Source organism: Cicer arietinum, chromosome 7, assembly GCF_000331145.2.
Source record: "Cicer arietinum cultivar CDC Frontier isolate Library 1 chromosome 7, Cicar.CDCFrontier_v2.0, whole genome shotgun sequence".
Lineage (NCBI taxonomy): Eukaryota > Viridiplantae > Streptophyta > Magnoliopsida > Fabales > Fabaceae > Cicer > Cicer arietinum.
Window position 1 is genome coordinate 2,459,853 of NC_021166.2, and position 20,878 is coordinate 2,480,730.

The 20,878-nt window shown below is 31.4% G+C and overlaps 2 protein-coding genes across 2 annotated transcripts in view; one reads left to right on the top strand and one right to left on the bottom strand.

The window, feature by feature from the left end:
- Positions 1-273, bottom strand: part of LOC101500039 (uncharacterized) — a 4,337-nt gene extending 4,064 nt beyond the window's left edge. Inside the window, exon 1 of the mRNA XM_073370731.1 lies at positions 1-273. Within this exon, the coding sequence (XP_073226832.1) occupies positions 1-100 (100 nt within the window). The 5' untranslated portion in view covers positions 101-273.
- Positions 274-4,064: 3,791 nt separating this feature from the next.
- On the top strand, positions 4,065-10,899 carry LOC101500582 (homogentisate phytyltransferase 1, chloroplastic). The gene is made up of 14 exons (XM_004507813.4): positions 4,065-4,307; positions 4,408-4,467; positions 4,590-4,643; positions 5,686-5,963; positions 6,117-6,200; positions 6,305-6,379; positions 6,752-6,835; positions 6,932-7,021; positions 8,079-8,180; positions 8,788-8,883; positions 8,985-9,056; positions 9,140-9,235; positions 10,077-10,181; positions 10,597-10,899. The coding sequence occupies exons 2-14, from the start codon at positions 4,413-4,415 to the stop codon at positions 10,636-10,638; spliced, it is 1,233 nt and encodes a 410-aa protein (XP_004507870.1). The 5' UTR covers positions 4,065-4,307; positions 4,408-4,412; the 3' UTR covers positions 10,639-10,899.
- The last annotated feature ends 9,979 nt before the right edge of the window (positions 10,900-20,878 follow it).

Genomic DNA, 20,878 nt, shown 5'->3' on the forward strand with positions numbered 1-20,878 from the left:
CGGAAGAGGGTTTAGGGGTTGAAGGCGGCGTCATGAAAACAGTGTAAGGACCGATTTTTCCGATGACCGGAGGCGGAGTAGATTCGCCGTTGATAGGCATTGCTGATTTGATTGGAGAATGAGAAAAGAAGCACAGTTAAAGAGTGTGAAGATGTAGTTGTGTTGTTGTTGATTAATGTTGGAATGTTTTGTTTTGTGTGTGTTCTGTTCTGTGCTGTGTACTTTGGTTGTTCCGCATTCCTTTCTTTCTCTCCAATCCCACTTTTATTTACTACTTCAATCTGCGTTACATTAAAGCTTTTACTTCTTTTTTTTTTTACAACTTGTTTTGCCTTGTCTGTTGTGATAAATAATGTCGTCCACATTTTAAAACTTCCATAAATTTTTTCATTATTTTTCGATTTTATTTAATTTATAAACCATTTAAAACAAATTTGCTTCAATTAAATATAAAACTATTTAAAAAAATATTACTCGTCTTTTTTTATTTATTTTAAGTTGAAATATTATCTTAATTTCACTTCTTTTATTTTTCTCATCATCAAAATTTTATTTAGATTAAAGATCATCGTGAGCATTCTAAATACTTCAATAACTTTTTAAAAGAATAATAAAAAAATTACAATTACAAAATTTTCCAAATATTTGGACTCAAATTTAAAATGTTTGTGTACTGTAAGTTTATATAAAAATTAAACTAATAACTTGATACAATGAAAAGTTTATGTGACTTCTATATTATTTTTGCATTGTAATTTATGTACTCGTGTCATAAAAAAATTATGTAATGACTTTAATACTATAAAAAAATATAATGTTTGAAAAAAATAGATTTTTTAAATAAGTGTTTTAATTTTTAAAAATATCATTATGTTATTCATCCATTCGTTTGAATTTTGTGAGAAAATTATAAAAATTCAACCGAAATGACAATCAAAGTTTTTTCTCTCCAAAAAACAAATCAACTAGACCATTATATTACACTTATAGCTCTATTTATAATTTATTCCAAAATTGTGTAGTTTTTCAGTCTGACAACCCCCTCCCTTAATTGTTGTTTTTGTAAATTTTGTATGTGCTTAAATTACAAAATTTTAACTTAAATTTTAATATAAAATAAAATATTATATTTAATTTATTATATAAAATTTTAAAAATTCGATAATTTTATACTTTTATTCAACCTCCATCTCTCCATCTTCTCTCCATTAAAATATTTTCATCTTCTTTCCCGTTTAAAACCAAACATACTCAAAAAAGACATCTTAAATACTCTTAAATAAAAGAATATATTGTTATCTAAACATTTATGTGAAATTATTTTTGAAAGTTTATCTTTTAAGTTTTTTCTATAAACCTTAGATGGTTAATAACATCAATAATGTATAACTTTATAACCATAATTAATACGTAAATACTTATATAGAGTATTTTCTTTAATAGGTTTTTTTATTAAGAAATCACCTTTTCTAATTGAAATAATAATCTTTAAAATTTTCCATTTATTTATTACAACTTTTAAAAAAGAAAAGAAAATAAAAACTATTTAAAATTAATAAACTTTTTTCTTAAAAATCAGTGTGTATAGTTGATTTTTTCTAAAAATCATTTTTTTATAAAATTTTCAATGCAAATATCTACAATAAAAATTTTAAATTATTAAATATTAAATCATTTTTTTATAATCCTTAACAAGCGGTTCAATAAGTGATTATTATAAGCTCTTAATTGAAGTACTTATACAAACGAACAAGAAGAGTGAAATAAATAAATAATAGAAAAAGTAACATTGTTGAAAAGTGCGCATTGCATAGAAAACAGACCAAGCAAGTTGGGGATTATTCCGGTGAGGCGCGGCGGGTATAATAGAACAGCAATAATTAGCCCTTTAAAAGCATGTTTCTGTGCGCGGTGGAGTCTGCACAATCGCACGTTTTACCAAGGCTACTATTTCTAGCTTTGTTAAAATCACGTCAACTTCTCATTGCAACGCGAAATTTTATCTCTCACCGCTAAATCAAACAGTTACTAAGTTAAACTAAATAGTTAAGGTAATTAATCAGCATCTTTTACAAGTTGAGATAGAATTTACAACCATTAATTTTTTTATTATTTTTACAACGCAATAATGACATTATTTATACTAGGAGATATTTGACAATGTGACTTATAGAACATTATTTACACTTAAAAATTTAAATAATTTGTTAGTCGAAAAATGACAATCGAATTTTGAATAGCTCAAATTACTTTTAATCGAAGAAAGATCAGATGTACGATAATTAATCAAATGTGAGTTAGTCGAGTTTTTATTAGAAACATGAAAATACACAAAGTTCCTAAAAGTTTAAGATTTAGTCAAAGTTTACTATAATTTAATAATTCAACAACACTCATCTGTTGTATTTTTAACATCATTAACAATCGAATATGAAAATATGATAATGAGGGGAAAAAATGCATACATATTGCAAAGGTAGTAGGTAGGAAAAATATGAGGCATAGAGCATCACAAACTCTCCGGAACGATAAGTTATCTCACACTAGAATTATTTTTACCTTTAAATACTAATACTTATAATATTTATGACACACAATCAATCAATTAAATTTTATACTCTACTTTATATTTATCAATTTATTTTACTTTATGATCAAATTAAATAACTTAAACACTCTTTAAAATAATTAAATAATATTTACTTAACACTCTTAAAATAATTTAGAATTGAGAGATAAAATTTATTTTTCAATTTTATCAGTTTACCATTTCTTCGACTAACTCTTTTCCAAAACAAAAATTAATACAAATAACATTGCTACTTGTAAACACAAAAACAAGTACTCAGTAGACGCCTCTGTCAATAGAGATGAGAATAGGCTATACCGTCCGTCAGGGGTCTATGGTCTGGCCTACTTATGATCTGACCTGACCTGACCTATTTAATAAAAATGTTAGACTTAGGCCATTTTTAAAGCCTATTTATTTAAATAGGTCAAGCTCAGACTTATAAAAAAGCGTCTGGCAGACCGGCCTATATATTTTATTATTTATTAATATTATTTATTATTATTATTATATTAATAATATTATTTCCTATTTTAAATTCTAACAATTAAGCAATTACTCAGCATTTCATATTCAGCAGTTGTTCCATATTCGCTAGCATTTCATATTTGGTAGTCATTTCATATTTGGTAGCTGTTCAATTAGTCAATCACTCAGTAGTCTTCCATATTTGTTTAAAAGGTAATAATGAGTGTGTTTGTTTCAGGAAAAAGAAACTATTATTTGACACAAAAAATTATTTTTTAGAGTTTAAAAAATGTTTGTTTCATATTTTTTTTAATTATTTTAAATAGGCTTCCAGTCCAGACCAGATTTTTAAAAAGGCCAGGTCAGGCAAAAAAAAAAGTCTATGATAGACCGTAGGCCAGACTTATGCCTAAAAAATAAATCGTAGGTCAGACTTAGGCTTAAAAAATAAATCGTAGACTCAGACCTTTCAAAGTATAGTCTGACCTATTTCCACCCCTACTTGTCAATTAGTTAAGCAACTCTAAACTCTCAATGAGTACCACTCAATTTTATTAGAAAATTTTTAAAATAATTTTTTATTATAAGTATTTTTAAGATTATTTTTATATTATAGTTTTTTCAAAAACTCTAAACAAACACATGCAATTTTATAAAAGTGATGATTTTTTTAAAAAAATGATTATTTAAAAAAAAAACTATAACAAACAGTATAAATGATTTTTCCATCCGTCTTATGTTATTTACTGACCTCTCCGTCTTTTATCTATAAATAAAAATAACTGTAATTTATTGATTTTAGATATAAATAAAAGTTATTAATTTATCAAAAATAAATAAATGAATCATTAAATTTAACTTTATTTAATATTAATATTATTGTTTTAAAAATATTCTTATTAATGTTTCTTTTTCTAAGATGAGTAAATAATTTCAATGTAAATTTAATATAATAATAATTATAATAATAAGTGTAAATCAAACAAGTTTTGGGAAACAGAAATTACAGAGCAAAAAGAAAGACACATGTAGGGTACTATTGAATCAGTTAGAGCAGCAATTATAATAGAATAATAATGTTAGTCAGTGGAGAAGCGAATCTACTACTTATTCATTACTATTAATTTCCCAATTCCAACGACACCTGTTATTGTCACACAAATTTCCTTTACTACTACTTTTCGACTATAACTTGAATCTCGGAGTACAATGTTTCTTTGCTGAATACTGCATAATTGAATATATTATATTTTTGTTTGGAATTTCGCAGGTGAGAAGAATCATATTCTTTTTACCCTTTGCTTTGCATGCCATTGTTTGAATTTGAACTGTAAAAAGTGCTCTGTGTGTATTGTTGTTGCTTTGTTCAGTTTCTATGGATTCATTGCTTGTTGGATCGATTCCTAAATCATATTCAATCACCACCACCAGTATGAAATCTATTTCTTCAATTTGTTTCATTCTTAATTTTTAGGTATTTCCTTCATTTTTTTATTATTATTATGAAATTAAATATATGGTTATTTATACTATGAACCATTGAAAATTGCAGATAGGAATCTGTGGCGGAGTAAACATTGTGCTAGAAATTACTGTTCAATTGCAAGTATGTCTCACATTTCCACATATATTATATCATTTCCCCTCTTATTATTATTACTATCTGCCATGTAAAATCTTTTATTCACCAAAGTGTGTTGGTTCAATCTTTAGAATGTGGAATATTTTTTATAACAAAGGGCTGGGTAGTGTTGGATTATATGTGAATTTAAGCACTGCGTCCTTGTAATTAGTGTGGCATAACTAGGGAAATGATGGATTACATCCATATTTTGAAATCTGATAAATCGAACAAAGAGTCGTTTATTTTTCGATTGCTGTTGTAAAGTAAAGTAACAGGAAATGTTGAAATTGTTGATTATTACTGGAAGCATGGGTGCATTAAAAAATCTTCCTCTCCAAGGAAGACACAGGATATGGGAAGAACATTTGTGAATGTATAACCTAACTCTGTAGTTGTGTTGATTCGAAGTATTATGTTATCAATTGATAATGAACATGCAAGTAGCATATGCACTTTGTGCAGGGTCTGGTGGAGCATGAGAAGGAGGTGACAACATGACAAACAAAAGATCACAAAGAGTTTAATATGAAAATGAAATTTTCACCCAAAACTTTAAGGCATCCTCTCAAGTGTGAGTCACACCACATTTGTATGCTCCCCAATGTGGCTCTAGAAACATGCGTTCAAGACAAAAGCCCACATTAACCACTCTGTCCAAATACCTGGATCGGTTTTGATACAACTTGTTGGGGGCCTGGGGTAGCCTGTAGGAGCTTTGCACCAAGGGGTCAAGGCAATAGACCACAAGGAGTGAACTTCGTAATATCTCTTCACCCAAAACCTTAAAGCGTTGGGGAGTTCTATTTTTTATATTGTTTTCATTTTCGTCATGCGTGGATCTCTATATTGCTACACTCCCCTTTGCGGCTCACCAAAGCCTTTTTGAGTCTCACTTTCCAGAAGTTTAGTTGTTGATTGTAAAGTTCCTCCTTTGCAGATTCATCTTTAGCTCAGATTCAATTAAAACATGTTTTTTTCTTCTACATGGTAACTGATACTAACATTTAAAATTTTGGTGCTCTAGGTTCTTGTGCACCAAAAGCTTCAAGGCACAAATGGAAAATTCAAAAAGAATATAATATTTTGAGGTCCTGGCAGCCATGTTTAAATTATCACTGTGGAGCCACTGAAGGAGGTTCTACATATCAAGGATGCAATAGTAAATTTGTTGTGAAAGCGGCTCCTGAACAATCGTTTGAATCTGAACACCATGCTTTTGATCCAAAAAACATTTTGGATGCTGTCAAAAGTTCCCTGAACGCTTTCTACAGGTTTTCCAGGCCACACACGGTTATTGGCACAGTTAAGTTTAATTTCTTTCTGATTTATGCGCAGAACTAATCCTCAAATGTTATGGTCAATATTTAATACAATTTATATGTATGAACCACTTGTTTGGATAATTGTAATATTCTGCATGTTTTCAAAGGGCTTACAATATCTGTGTTTTGGCAGGCTTTAAGCATAATTTCTGTGTCTCTCCTTGCAGTGGAGAAATTATCAGATATATCTCCACTATTTTTTACAGGTGTGTTGGAGGTGAGACACCATATCTTTTATTTTCTCTTTAAATTTTAAACATGCTATTGCTCCTTTGCTCCTAATTTTGTTATCTTTTTAATTCATTTTATTTACGATTTCAGGCTGTAGTAGCTGCCCTGTTTATGAATATTTATATCGTGGGCTTGAATCAATTGTCTGATGTTGAAATAGACAAGGTATGAAACTTACTATTCGAAATTATCAATTTGGATCTCTAATAATTTGTGTCCTTTGGGCTTCTGATTTTTTCCAGTATAATAAATATGATGCAGGCAGAAATGCTGTCTAGTTTATCCAAAGTCGGATATTCAGAAACATATACAGACTATGTGCATGCAAGACTATTTGCTCATATGCAACAATTTGATCATTTTATATGATATTGACAACCAAACTGTGGTTTATGATATTGTTTATCCAAATTCTCTAATTATTGTAGCATCTTGTTATCCATAAAACTTGCATCTTTTTATAGCTTCCAAATTTTTCCTTGGAATTACCATATGGCCTGTCTTATTATTGATCTGTGCTACATGTTTTAACTGCAGATAAACAAACCATATCTTCCATTGGCATCCGGAGAATATTCCCTTGCAACTGGTGCCATTATTGTTGCGTCTTCTTCAATTCTGGTGCCATATAGATTCTTCCTTTTCTCAGTGAAACTTTTCAAGATGAGCTATACCGACAGAGTAGAAGGAGACTAACTATTTTATTTTCTTATACAGAGTTTTTGGCTTGCCTGGATTGTAGGTTCATGGCCATTGTTTTGGGCTCTTTTCATCAGTTTTGTGCTAGGGACGGCTTATTCAATTAATGTAAGTTCTTTGGACTGCATCTAAAGTAAACTTCTCTTTTCCTTTTACATTTTAGGGCATAAAAATGTAAAGAGTCTTCATTTTTAAAATCTACATGAGCAATATCATACTTGTTCAAGATCCAGCACAGCACAGAACTTGCATTGCCAAATTTCATGGTGATAATGTCAAATAACATACATTTCTTTCACTTTTCCTTGTAGGATCTAACTATTTCAGTTAAATGTGGGGAGTTGATGTTGTGTATCAATAGAATGTTATCATAAAATAAAATTCATATTTTAGCAATAGCATAATTGGTTCAAGTCATAATTTTGTAATGGGTTAATAGGACATACATTTTGTTCAAATAAAAAATTTAATTGCATTTTTACTGACCGTTGAACACTTATCAAGTTATTGCCACATGTATTATGTGATGCAGATTTTACTCTACCTGCGTTTGAGCTTGCAGGCAGACAAATATCATGTTTTTAATGACTGTTGTGAACTAACTATCCCAAAAGTTTAAGTTATTAGGCAAAGGCACAAGAATTATTTTATTTTATTTTTCTGACACTCTTTTACATGCGAAAGCCTTTTGGGCTTGTTGCGTGAACAATACACACATCCACTTATATCAGTGTTGTCAATTGCGGACAACGGAAAATAACAGTTTATTTAAATTTTGCTATGCTATAGTGCTATAGTTGACTTTTGACAACACTTTGTAATAAATAGTGTATCGTAGAACAATAGTGATTTGTTCAAAGTATGATGTTCTAGCAATTTGTTCACCACTATAGCCACTATATGACAACAATTACATATTTTGTTGAAATTCAACCTTTTTATTAGAAGGGGTGGCAAGGGCTAGAATCTAGATCACACAGTCGGAGACGCTCTTATATCATGCCACGAACCTACTATCCCAAAAGCTTAAGTTATTTGGTGAAAAGACAAGAATGGTTTTGCAATACATCTGTCAGAAAGACATTCACAAAGAAAGCCTCATTTTGAAGAGCTATTTGATGGTCACTGCAGAATCTTACAACTTTTGTCTTTTGAAAATTTTCAGGTGCCGCTGTTGAGATGGAAGAGATTTGCAGTGCTTGCTGCAGTGTGCATTCTTTCTGTTCGTGCAGTTATAGTTCAACTTGCATTTTTCCTTCACATGCAGGTTTTGTACTATAGTTTATTATGCTCTTTGGAGACTTCTAATTCTAGATGAGCATGCATTTACTTGTATACTTGTAACAATAACAAATCTTCATCCCAAGTTTTTAGGACTGTTTCGTTCAATACATGACCAACTATTTGCAGTGCTTGCTGCAGTGTGCATTCTTTCTGTTCGTGCAGTTATAGTTCAACTTGCATTTTTCCTTCACATGCAGGTTTTGTACTATAGTTTATTATGCTCTTTGGAGACTTCTAATTCTAGATGAGCATGCATTTACTTGTATACTTGTAACAATAACAAATCTTCATCCCAAGTTTTTAGGACTGTTTCGTTCAATACATGACCAACTATTTAAAAAACCATTATCTGTATGTATTAGCATATTTTCACCATTTAGTCCTGGGAAGGTCCATATTCTCTAGCAACCCTTCAACAATATTAATTAAACTGATAAATGAAAGGAAAAAAAAATTTAAAGGAACGGACGCATTTTAACAATGGCATTGTGGCCACATGGTGTTTGACTAGTATGACACAACTTTCCATCCACCAAATCTATCTATGAAATCTGATATTTGTGGTTGCTAATTCGTGTAACAATGTCCAGACTTTCGTGTACAAGAGGCCAGTTGTCTTTTCAAGACCACTGATCTTTGCAACTGCATTCATGAGCTTCTTCTCTGTAGTTATAGCATTGTTCAAGGTAAGGCTTTTTGTTTCTTTAGGTATTTGATTGTTCTCAACATTAAAACTTTTGGTTCAATATGTGTACCTAATGCAAACCTTTCTACTGAATTTATATAGGATATACCCGACATTGAAGGAGATAAAATATTTGGCATCCAATCTTTTTCAGTGCGTTTAGGTCAGAAGCGGGTATGTTCTTCAAATGCAACATCTCAACATAGTTGATTGTGCCATCCTGTATCCCATGGTTGTCCCTAACTAATTTCTTCCAGGTATTCTGGATTTGTGTTTCTCTTCTTCAATTGGCTTATGGAGTCGCCCTTGTAGTGGGAGCAACATCTTCTTGCTTATGGAGTAAAATTTTCACGGTAATATGCTTGTTACTTACACATATATATTGCATTTGCAGGTGTGATATATCTGAGATTAATTTAAATTATCTCTTAGGAGTTGATTTTTCTATTCCTTATATATCATGATTTGTTTATATTCCTTATGTATGATAAATAGTGTTTTAATATTGAGTATTTCTTTTCTCCCCCTTTATACCTGAAAGAATCAAACTATAATTTTCAACAACTTCTGGACTACAGAGTTCATCCATTGATTTGACTTCCTTCTCATGCTGCATTTTTAATGAATATTTGGCGGTTAATATCATCATTAGCAAAGTTGCCTCCCTTCATCATCCCTTTAATTTGATTCCACCCATCCGGTTGATGCTCACTCCAATACATTCCCTGTATTGTGAAAAAATTTCCTGGAAAATTCTCCAACAAAATCAACTCCACCAAACCTCCTTAATTCCGTTGCTTCTTTCGAAGTTATAAATTTTCATGCAAAACTCGAAAGGGGTATCAAGGCTTTTGTTGAAGAAGTTGTGAGGAAATAAGATAGTAGATTTCTCTCTCATTCCCTCTCCTCCTAACTCCCAAAAGGAGCTTAAGGAAATATCTCCCTAGGAAATTCCAACTGTATAGTCTTGATATTCATCTCAAAGGTAAAAATCAGTCTTTAAAGGAGGCATTCTTTCATGTGAAAGTTTAGGTCTATTATTTTAACGAAAGAATGCCTCCTTTAAAGACTGATTCCAACTATATAGTCTTGATATTCATCTCAAAGGTAAAAATCAGTCTTTAGGTCTTTCATGCTGGAAACTTGTTTAAACTTTCCAGCATTTTTGAACTTTATTCTTTGCCATTTTGTTAGGGTCTGGGACATGCCGTGCTTGCTTCAGTTCTTCACTATCGTGCCAAATCTGTAGATTTGAGAAGCAAAGCTTCCATAACATCCTTCTACATGTTTATCTGGAAGGTAATTGTCAATTTGATTTCATTATCAGTATTGTTATTCAAAAGAAATGGTTATCTGATTATTTCCTGTTTTGAGAAATAGTGGTTGTTTTACTTCTCATAACTTCCAAATTCCTATTGAAATGCAAAAGAAGAGGGTACGATAGCTACATTGAAGTTATTTTTGTGAACATGGATTTCTATGACTAAATTGATGAACTTGGCCATTTATTAGCCTAATTATATACAGTGGTAAAAATTTTGCCACTATTCAGAGTGTAGGACACCAAGCGACATGTTTTTTTTAAACGAGGGACCTGAAATACTTTCTCCAGTTTATCTATATATTTATTTCCAAATTGTTTGCTCTAAATCCCGTCTTTTTCACACATAATGTAGAACTTGAAGTTGTATTGATACCTTGTTTTTCATTGCAGCTATTTTATGCAGAGTACTTCCTCATACCATTAGTTAGATGAGAATGCTGCAGCGTTGTTGATTTGAGAACTATTTTTGATTAAAAGGTGCTGCTTTTGTCACATGCCAGCTTTGAGTTTATAATTGGTTTTAAGTTTAGAACTGCAATTGTAAATGAAGGAAGGATTATTTCTTTTAGGATGGTTTTTTTACTATCAATGGTTTCTCCAATTAGTTTCTTTTACCCATTGTTTTAAAAATAAAAAATTAAAAATCTTGTTTCAAACATTCTTTTTACTCTTATATATATGTTGTTTTTCTTCTTTCCGGGTAGTCTTGTATTGCATCTCTTCGTTATCCTTTGCTTTGATAAAGTTCAAGCCTTCCATATAAGTATCTTGTAGATATATTGTTATTGCATCTTTTCCTATGTAGTATTGTCACTTTTGATCGAAAGTGTATTACGGTGTTTGACATGTATCGATCTTTGACACAACACTGACACATTGATTACATTTAATTAATTCAATTTTTCAAATTTTTATCGACGTCTATGTGTCAGTATCAGTATTGTGTCTGATATTCGTGTCAGAGTGTCTGTTCATTAATGTTTTCATTTTGTAAATTTTTTTGTTTATAGATTACTAGAAGGGTGATACTTTTTCAGTTAGCAATTTTAAGAGGTAATTGGATAAAGTTTCATATTAGGAAAACTCTCGGTTAGAGAACCTATACAAATGCAAGTATGAATCAGGGTATTCAGATGAGGAATGGGTGGTTGTTGGAACTTGGAAACAATAAAAATTGAAAATTGCGTGTTATTATCGTTTCGTTGGTTAATGGTTACCACTATCTGGTACAGTCAGTGGTCTGACATTTATTTTGGGATATTATTTTCTTTAAAAAAATTGTGATTTGTGTGGTAGGTACAATAACTCATAATTTTGAGGACGAATATGTATTGTAATCAATCCATATTTGACTCAAGGCCCAACTTATACATTATTATATAGTAATGTTGGTCAAATAATCTGGATTATACTCGCCTAGAGAGTAGAGACCCTTTCACATGCGGTGAAAATAACTAAAAGAAAGATGGATTATTCAGCCACCATAATTTTATAGGACGACTTCATGGAAAATCAGTTCATAATGGTAAAAACCTGTTGACATTTTTTTGTAGACTGCGATGAATAAAATGTTTTCTTTGCTCATGACAAGTTCAGTTGACATTCCTTTATTTTCCCTGTAATGTCATTGGACATCGATTCAGTTTGCATTTGATTTATAAACCATGACAATGATCATAATGACAACATTAATATAAACAAATTTGGTCACGCTAAAATTAGCCAATTTAATGTGAAAGTATAGTTTTTCCTCAAACAAATGAAAGACAAAGTTGCATCTGAAATACTTTAAGTTATATAATTTTACCAAAAAGATTCTTTCTTGTATTGTTTTCTCACTATCCATTTTCGTTTAGGAGTGAGGTTTCGGTTACTATGGTTTGCGATTGTCAAATTGTGCACGTATTTTCTTTTGGTGGGTTTCAGTAATCTGAATTTTCAAAAAAAAAAGTGAATAAAAACCCTTGAATTTGGGAGGATTGGATTGTTTAGACTTTGTTGTCATGTTTGACTGAAAAATTACTTTTGCTGAGGTTTTAATTTTTGGAATTTCTACACACGTGTAGTAGTGGCAATAGACTAAGAGGCTCTTAGAAATTAGACTACCCCACAAACACTTGTTAGTTAGGATTTAGAATACCAAATCAATTTAGAATTTTAACAAGCTATTCATTTTCATCATCTTCCTTATAATAATATTTTGTTCATAGTGAATTTGTCTTTCCTTATCTTTTTTTTCTTTTCTTCTTTGAAGAGTTTTGAAGTTTAGACTCATGTATCTTTTCTTATAGATCCTTTTGAGTATATATACTAAATATCTTTTTCTTCTTTTGTCACATTTTACTAAATATTTCAATTATATGCAACTTTAAACTTTATGGGTCTGTTTGAAAGGTGAATTTTAGAATGTAGGAGAAGAATTTTTTTTTTCTTTCAAAATTAAACAAATTATAAAACATTTCTAAAATTAAATTAAATCAAAATAGTGTATGATCATATTATATATATATATATATATATATATATATATATATATATATATATCTTTTAATTTTATTTAAAATTTTAAATAATATTAAATTATAGACTTCATCCTCTAAAGTCTTTCAAAGTTCTCCTCCTAAATATATTAATAACTACGTTGGCCCTTCATTTGTAATTCTTATAGAGATTATTACTAGAAGGGTGATGCTTTTTCAGTCATCAATTTTTAGAGCGAGGTGATTGGATTTTCATAATAGAAAAATTATCAATTAGGGAACTGAAAGTATGAAACTGATGTGAATGGAATGGGTGGTTGGAAACTAACAAAAAAAAAAAAATTGTTTGCGTATACTAGGTCCAGTCAGTGGTCTCACATTTATTTTTGTCTATCAAAACAAAACAAAATTTGTGTGGTTGGTGCAAATATTACCCTGCTAACAATTGATATTTGACTCAAGGCCCAATATATTACTATAAAATAAAGGTTGGTCAAATAATACTAGTATGTGTTAAACTCCCCTAGAGACCCTTCACATGATTTTCATGCGCTAAATAAACTAAATAAAGATGGATTATTCAGCCTCCATAATTATATAGTAGGATGAGTTCAAGGAAAATCAGATGAATCAATTGATTAAACCATGACGATGATAACAACCAGCCAAATATTTTTGGTCACGGTATAGTTAGAATACTTTATATAAAATCTGGTTTCCCTTCTAATATATGAATAATATATGAAGGTGGCGTTTACTGTGGAAAGTTCATATAACTTTCCCATATGCAAAATTGGCAGTTTATATGTTCAAACATTGCTTAGAAAAAAGTATTTTAGCAGTCAAATATATTGTTTAAAAAATATTCGGCAGCGTAGATTTTAGGAGGGCAACTTATTGTGCTGACTTTCATGTCCATCTACAATTATTTATGAATGAGACCCTAGATAATTTATAATTTTATATTTCTATATTTGTTATGGCCTATGAAAAAGTATTGTGTGCATTATTTCAGAATCGAAATTAAATATAATTATAAATAATACTTTTATTTTCTATCCATTAAAGTGTCTTTCACCAAAGATAAAATCATGAGAATTTATACACAAAACTCAAAGTGAGCAATACTTGAGAAATGTGATTTTAAGTCAAAACAATGATACTATATACGAGAAACAAGAGTCTAAGTCATACTCAATTATTGACACACCATTTAGCTACTTAACCTCAATACAAAGATTATTGATTTGATACACATAAAAATTTCATATTATTTATTTTACTAAAGATAAAATTATGAGAGTTTGCACGCAAGACTCCAAAACAAACTATACTTTATAAACAATATTTATTTTTCAAATTCATCAATACATATACATAAATTTCATTCAAGACACAAACGCTATCAAGGTCATGTGCCTGAAATGTTGCAATGTTTTTTCCCTCATAAAGGGAAATTATAACATATTTCAATAAGAAGGTCAAATGTTATTTTCTGATCACAAGAAAATTTGACCATTAATTCATAACAGATACACCAAATATGAAATTAATACACTTAATCACTACATTCAACTACGGTTGATTAAGTATGAAATGTCATAAAATTCATATATATATATGATCGATCAAACTATCATATTATTTTCTCTTTCACGCTAACTAATTCTAGTATGTTTCCCACTTTTTTCTTTGATCTACCTGATATATTGTAAATTTGTCATACTATTATTATATTTTTTTTCTACTATAAAAAAATATAGACTTTAAAAAGAATCACCATATGATATATTTTCTCATTAAAATAATTATAAGACTACAAATTAAAAATATTCATTCATTAAAAATGAATATTTTTAGTGGCATAGTCATCTTTAAGGAAAAACATAAGAGTAAAATTTAATTTTTAATTTCAGAATCCAATTCATTTAAATTTTTTTAATAAAAAAAGTTATCAGATGGCATTTATTTCCTATGCTTGTAATGTCATTGTACGTCAATTGAGTTTATGATTGGATTAATCAATAATCATATACACCATTTGCCGCATTCACACAATAATTCTTAGAGTTGAAAATATTGTGGACCCCTATATGCACAATAATGTAGCATGTGCTTCAATGGATTGATAATGAGTTTTGGATTGCTTCAAACAAATTGAGAAGGCGAAAGGAAAATAGGAGAAAGGAATGTGGACTTTGGTTGTGGATTATCTATATGGCATTATTATTGGGCTTAGAAAAGAGAGAGAAGAATAATAAGGCCACTTGGAAAAGTAGATGCTATGTGCTTCTCACTTTCCGCAAAATTTTCAAAGTCGTAGATATTCAAAGTATCAAGTTAATAGAAAACCAATTATCTTCAACAACTTCATCTACATTATTATTATTGTTATTATTTTTTTTGCCTCAATTTATTTTCCTATATCCTAAATTATATTCATGTATAGTTAGATACAGGAATGTTGGAATCTTCCAAAAAGAAAATAAGGCAATGACATGATTCCAATGGAGAAAAGGTGTACAAAGAAATGAGTGCTTACACAATCACCTTAAATTCCTAACTATTGGACGTGCTTTGTCTTTTTTAGTGGCAACAGCTCCCTTTTGGCTTGCTTTTCTCTTTTGCTCTTTATTTTTATTTAAGAGTAATAAAAGGACTTGAATCATCTATAATTGTTGCAACATCATGTAGGAGTTCTACACCATCTATAGTTAAGTCACAATTCCAATGAAAATGTGTTCGATTTGTTTCATATTATTTTTTACTACAATTGGAGATAACATAATTTCCAAGACAATTTTGTTTCAAAGCAATACAGCTCTTTATTGTACAAAAATTGATTTGAATTGATTCGAACTAATTTATTATAAATATATCATTTGGTTTTTTTATAGACAATATAATTTGGTTATTTTACAAGATCAGTTTATTGAGTAAAACGAATATTTAAAATTTATAATTGTACATGTGCAGACACACAATAATTAACAAATCTTAGCCCTTAAAGAAAGAATTTTTTTTTTAAATATACAGTTCTTAGAAGAATAGAACTCTAGTAATTTAGAATTCGACATATAAATAAAATTTAACTAAAAAATATTCCAAAAGAAGAAAGCTTTAAGTTAGAATTATTTTAAATTATTAGCATTTAAGGTTTTTTATGGTCTGAAAGGTATTTTTTATATATAAAATAATAAATAATATTAATTAAAAATTTCAAGACTTAAGAATCTTGCGTGGGTCATATGTTAGATTAAACCACTCATATCTTACTTTATCAAATTAGATTTAAAATATATTGTCCATGATTTATCCTTTAGCTGGAATTTGTGATCTATGAAACTATGAAAATAGAAAATATAAATTTGTCTATTGGTACAACAAGGTGACAAAACCAATCTTTTGTTGAACTGTGCAATTGTTGTAGAGGATTTATATATTATCTATAAATTTATGATGTTTGAAAATGAATTTTGTAATTTTTTTAGTAAAAGGCAAATATATAATTATTTTATCATATTGCAATTACACACTCAAAAAGTATCAAAAAGTACTAGCATATACTCAAACGGAGTACACAACTGTTATTTTAAAAATTAATTTTGGTACGTACTTGATAAACGAATATTATATAGGGATCAATGGCAAGTATATGTATAACACGAATTTTGGAGTATGTATACTTTAGACATTGGTGTGAAATTGAGACAAGAAAAAAACATATGCTAGCTTTAAGCTAATTATCCAAATAGCCGATTTGAAAATTATGTACAATGACATTTTTGAAATTACATTTACAAACGCTAATCATTTTAAGTGAAGGTTAGATAACCAACGTAAATAAATGTCTTTTAACCAATTCAAAACATTGTTAGATATAGTGGATTAGGGAAGTATATAATTTATAAAATGGAGTATTAGTTTCACTTAATTTGTATAGTTTTGGTGGCTTTAGAATCCATATCCAAAAAACCTTAATAACGTTGTGCTCAACAATCCATGTCAATTACATGATGAATAGCTAAAGGCGGAAGCGTACCTGTGGGAATTGCCATTAATGAAATCCTGAGATGATGATGATGATAGAGCCAATGGGTTGGGTGATCTTCCTCAGCAAAACACCCTGAAGACCTTGCTCTCTTGATGGGGATAGAGAGAACCAGAAAGTTTTTTTTTTTTTTCTTTAGGGTTTTGAAACTGAATAGTCTTGTTGTGTTTGCCTTGGGGACCATTACCCCTATATATAACTATTATTAGTTATATCCCAAATTGCAGTATTTCCAATTCAGCCCCTCATTAAATTAGAAACTGCCTGGTATCTACACTATTAATTTTCATAACTATTATGCTCTTTAGCCATAAACTACTATATATTATTTGACCCCTAGTTTATTGGCTAATTATATAATGACCCTAACACACTTTATTAATTAATTACATATGTGACCCATAAATCTTACAATCTCCCACTGGTCACACATGTATCCTTAGGAGTGTGTTAGACTTTATGACGTCAAAAATGTCATTATAATTACCTTGAGTATAATCCAAATTGTCCCGTCCATTAATCATATCAGCACATGGAACCAAAGAGGCTTTCGTCATAATAAGCATAACTAAACCCATCAATGATCACCCGTACTGACACAACTAAATGACATAGACCCATTATGAAAAGTGTAGCATGAAAATTACATGAAGTTGGTCAATGCATGTCAATTTTCAACTGGTCCTACTTTATCGAATGAGATCATACCATAACTTAAATGTACAAAGTAACCAAAAACTGAATACTTTAAACTTTATTTCTGATCAGAAAGTCCAAATACAATGTATTTGTACTTTACAATTAAACATAGAACATGAATTACATAATGGACGAAACTCCCACTAAAATCAAGATTCCTCAAACTGTAGCACACCCATGTGAGCAGTATGCTCATGAAAGACCTTGGGTGGTAGACCTTTAGTGAGTGGATCCGCAATCATGGAGTTTGTCCTTAAGTGTTCTATGGATATCTGTCCACTTTGTACCTTCTCTTTAACAACTAGGAACTTAATGTCAATGTGCTTTGACTTGGTTGAGCTCCTATTATTGTTAGAATACAGGACTGCTGATCTATTGTCACAATACAACTTGAGTGGTCTTTCAATCCCTTCAACTATTTGCAGCCCCGTGACAAAATTTCTCAGCCAAATGCCCTGGTCAGATGCCTCATGAATTGCTACGAATTCTGCTGCCATGGTTGATGAAGCAGTAAGACCTTGCTTGGCACTACGCCAAGAAACTGCTCCACCAGCTAACAGAAAGACATAGCCTGAAGTTGATCTTAAGCTGTCTTGGCATCCCGCAAAATCCGAGTCAGAGTACCCAGTGATCTCTAACTGGTCTGACCTCCTATATGTGAGCATGTAGTTTCTTGTTCTCTTCAAATATCTCATGACCCTCTTGGCTGCTTTCCAATGGTCAAGACCTGGATTGCTTAAATATCTGCCTAAAATCCCTACTATGAACGCTATGTCTGGACGCGTACATACTTGGGCATACATAAGACTCCCTACAGCTGAAGCATAAGGGATCTTTTGCATTTCTTGAATTTCCAAACTTCCCTTAGGGCACTGTTTGAGACTAAACTTGTCTCCCTTAGCAACTGGGGTGTCCCCTGGTTTGCAATCCTGTAACCCAAACCTTTTGAGAACCTTATCGATATAGCTCTTTTGTGACAATCCAAGAATACCTCGAGATCTGTCTCGGTGTATCTGAATTCCTAATACAAAAGAGGCGTCACCAAGATCTTTCATCTCAAAATGCTTTGATAGAAATTTCTTAGTTTCGTGCAACATGCCTATATCGTTAGTGGCAAGCAGTATGTCATCAACATACAAGACCAGGAAAATATGTCTGCTCCCACTGAACTTATGATACACACAATCATCAACTGTATTCATCTCAAAACCAAATGAGAGAATTACTTGATGAAATTTATGGTACCATTGACGAGAAGCTTGTTTTAGCCCATAAATGGATTTTCTTAGTTTGCACACCATATTCTTTGGGTCTCCCAACACAAAGTTTTCTGGCTGCACCATATAGATCGTCTCATCAATGTCGCCATTGAGAAAAGCTGTTTTTACATCCATTTGATGAAGCTCCAAATTAAAGTGAGCAACAAGAGCCATGATTATTCTTAAAGAGTCCTTCGATGAAACCGGAGAGAAAGTCTCTTTATAATCAATCCCTTCCTTTTGAGTATAACCCTTAGCTACAAGACGTGCCTTATATCTCTCCACATTACCATTGGAATCCCGCTTGGTTTTAAAAATCCATTTGCAACCAATGGGTTTCTTTCCTTCAGGTAATGGGATAAGTTCCCAAACTGAATTGTCTTGCATAGACTTGTACTCCTCATTCATTGCTTCGATCCACTTATCTGAACGAGAATCTTGCATGGCTTGATGAAAGTTGACTGGGTCGTCTTCCGTCATGCCAACATTTTCCTCTACCTCATTGATAAATACTACATAATCATCCGAAATAGCATTTTTCCTTTCTCTAGTGGATCTCCGCAATGGAGCTGGCTCTTGAGGCACTTGTTCTTGAGGATCTTGAATTTGATCTGGATTTTGTTCTTCCTGAACAACCAGATCATCTTGAGTTTGTTCAATAATGGGAAAGTCAATTGGTGGAAGAATCAGTTCTGGAATTGTTACCGATTCTTCCTCAAAGACAAAATCTTTAACCTTAATCTTCCCCCCAAACTCAATATCCTCAAAGAACGTTGCCGTTCCCGTCTCAAAAATTGTTCTCAAATTAGGATCATAAAATTTATAGCCCCTTGATTTTTCTGAGTACCCTATAAAATAGCTGCTAATTGTTCGGGGTTCAAATTTCTTTTCATTCGGCCTATAAGGCCTTGCCTCAGCTGGACATCCCCAAACATGAAGGTGCTTCAGACTAGGCTTACGCCCAATCCAAAGCTCATAAGGTGTTTTAGCCGCTGCCTTAGTTGGTACTCTATTAAGAATGTATGCTGCTGTTTTTAATGCCTCTCCCCAGAGTGACTCTGGCAAGGTGGAATGACAAATCATACTCCTTACCATATCCTTAAGAGTCCTGTTTCGTCTTTCAGCTACACCATTCATGCTGGGTGACCCCGGCATAGTGTATTGTGGGACGATTCCACATTCCTCTAGGTATTTGGCAAATGGTCCCGGACGTTGTTCACCTGAACCGTCATATCTGCCGTAGTATTCACCACCACGATCAGATTTGACCTTTTTAATTCTTTTATTAAGTTGATTCTCAACTTCTGCCTTAAAGGATTTGAACACGTCTATTGATTGGGACTTTTCGTGAATTAGGTAAAGGTAGGCATATCTAGAATAATCGTCTATGAATGATATAAAATATTGTTGACCATTCCAAGAAGGAGTTGGAAATGGCCCACAGATGTCCGTATGTATCAATTCTAAGACGTCTGTAGCTCTATATGCGCCTAATTTCTTATCTTTAGTCTGTTTTCCTTTAATGCATGCTACACAAACGTTAAAGTCTGTGAAGTCAATGGAATCTAAAATTCCATCTGACACAAGTCGTTCAACTCTATTTTTAGAGATGTGACCTAGACGCTTGTGCCAAAGCACCCCTGAATTGAAATTGTCAATTTTCCGCTTAGTACCACGTGATTCCACATTCAAGGTTTCATTATAGTTAGCCACAGTTTCCAACAAATAAAGATTATCATAACCAGAAAGTAAACCGGTTCCAACAACATTCGAATTTAAAGACAAAGTAAATTCTTTATTCCCGAATGAACAATAATATCCTGATTTGTCCAAATAAGAAATAGAGATCAAATTCCGTCTAAATGACGGTACAACAAAAGTGTCTTTTAAATCCAAATAATGACCGGAACTTAATAATAATCTAAATTTTCCTATGGCTTCAACTTCTACCTTCTTCCCATCTCCTACATAGATCCATCTTTCAGTATCACTAGGCTTTCGGAAGTTCAGGCAACCCTGCATTGAAACACTGATGTTAGTAGTTGCACCAGAGTCTAACCACCAAGTGTTTCTAGGTACTGAAGCTAAATTAACCTCAGAACAGACCAAAGACAGAATCATACCTTTCTTAACACGCCAAGCGTGATATTTGGCACAATCCTTCTTCACGTGTCCAGAACTCC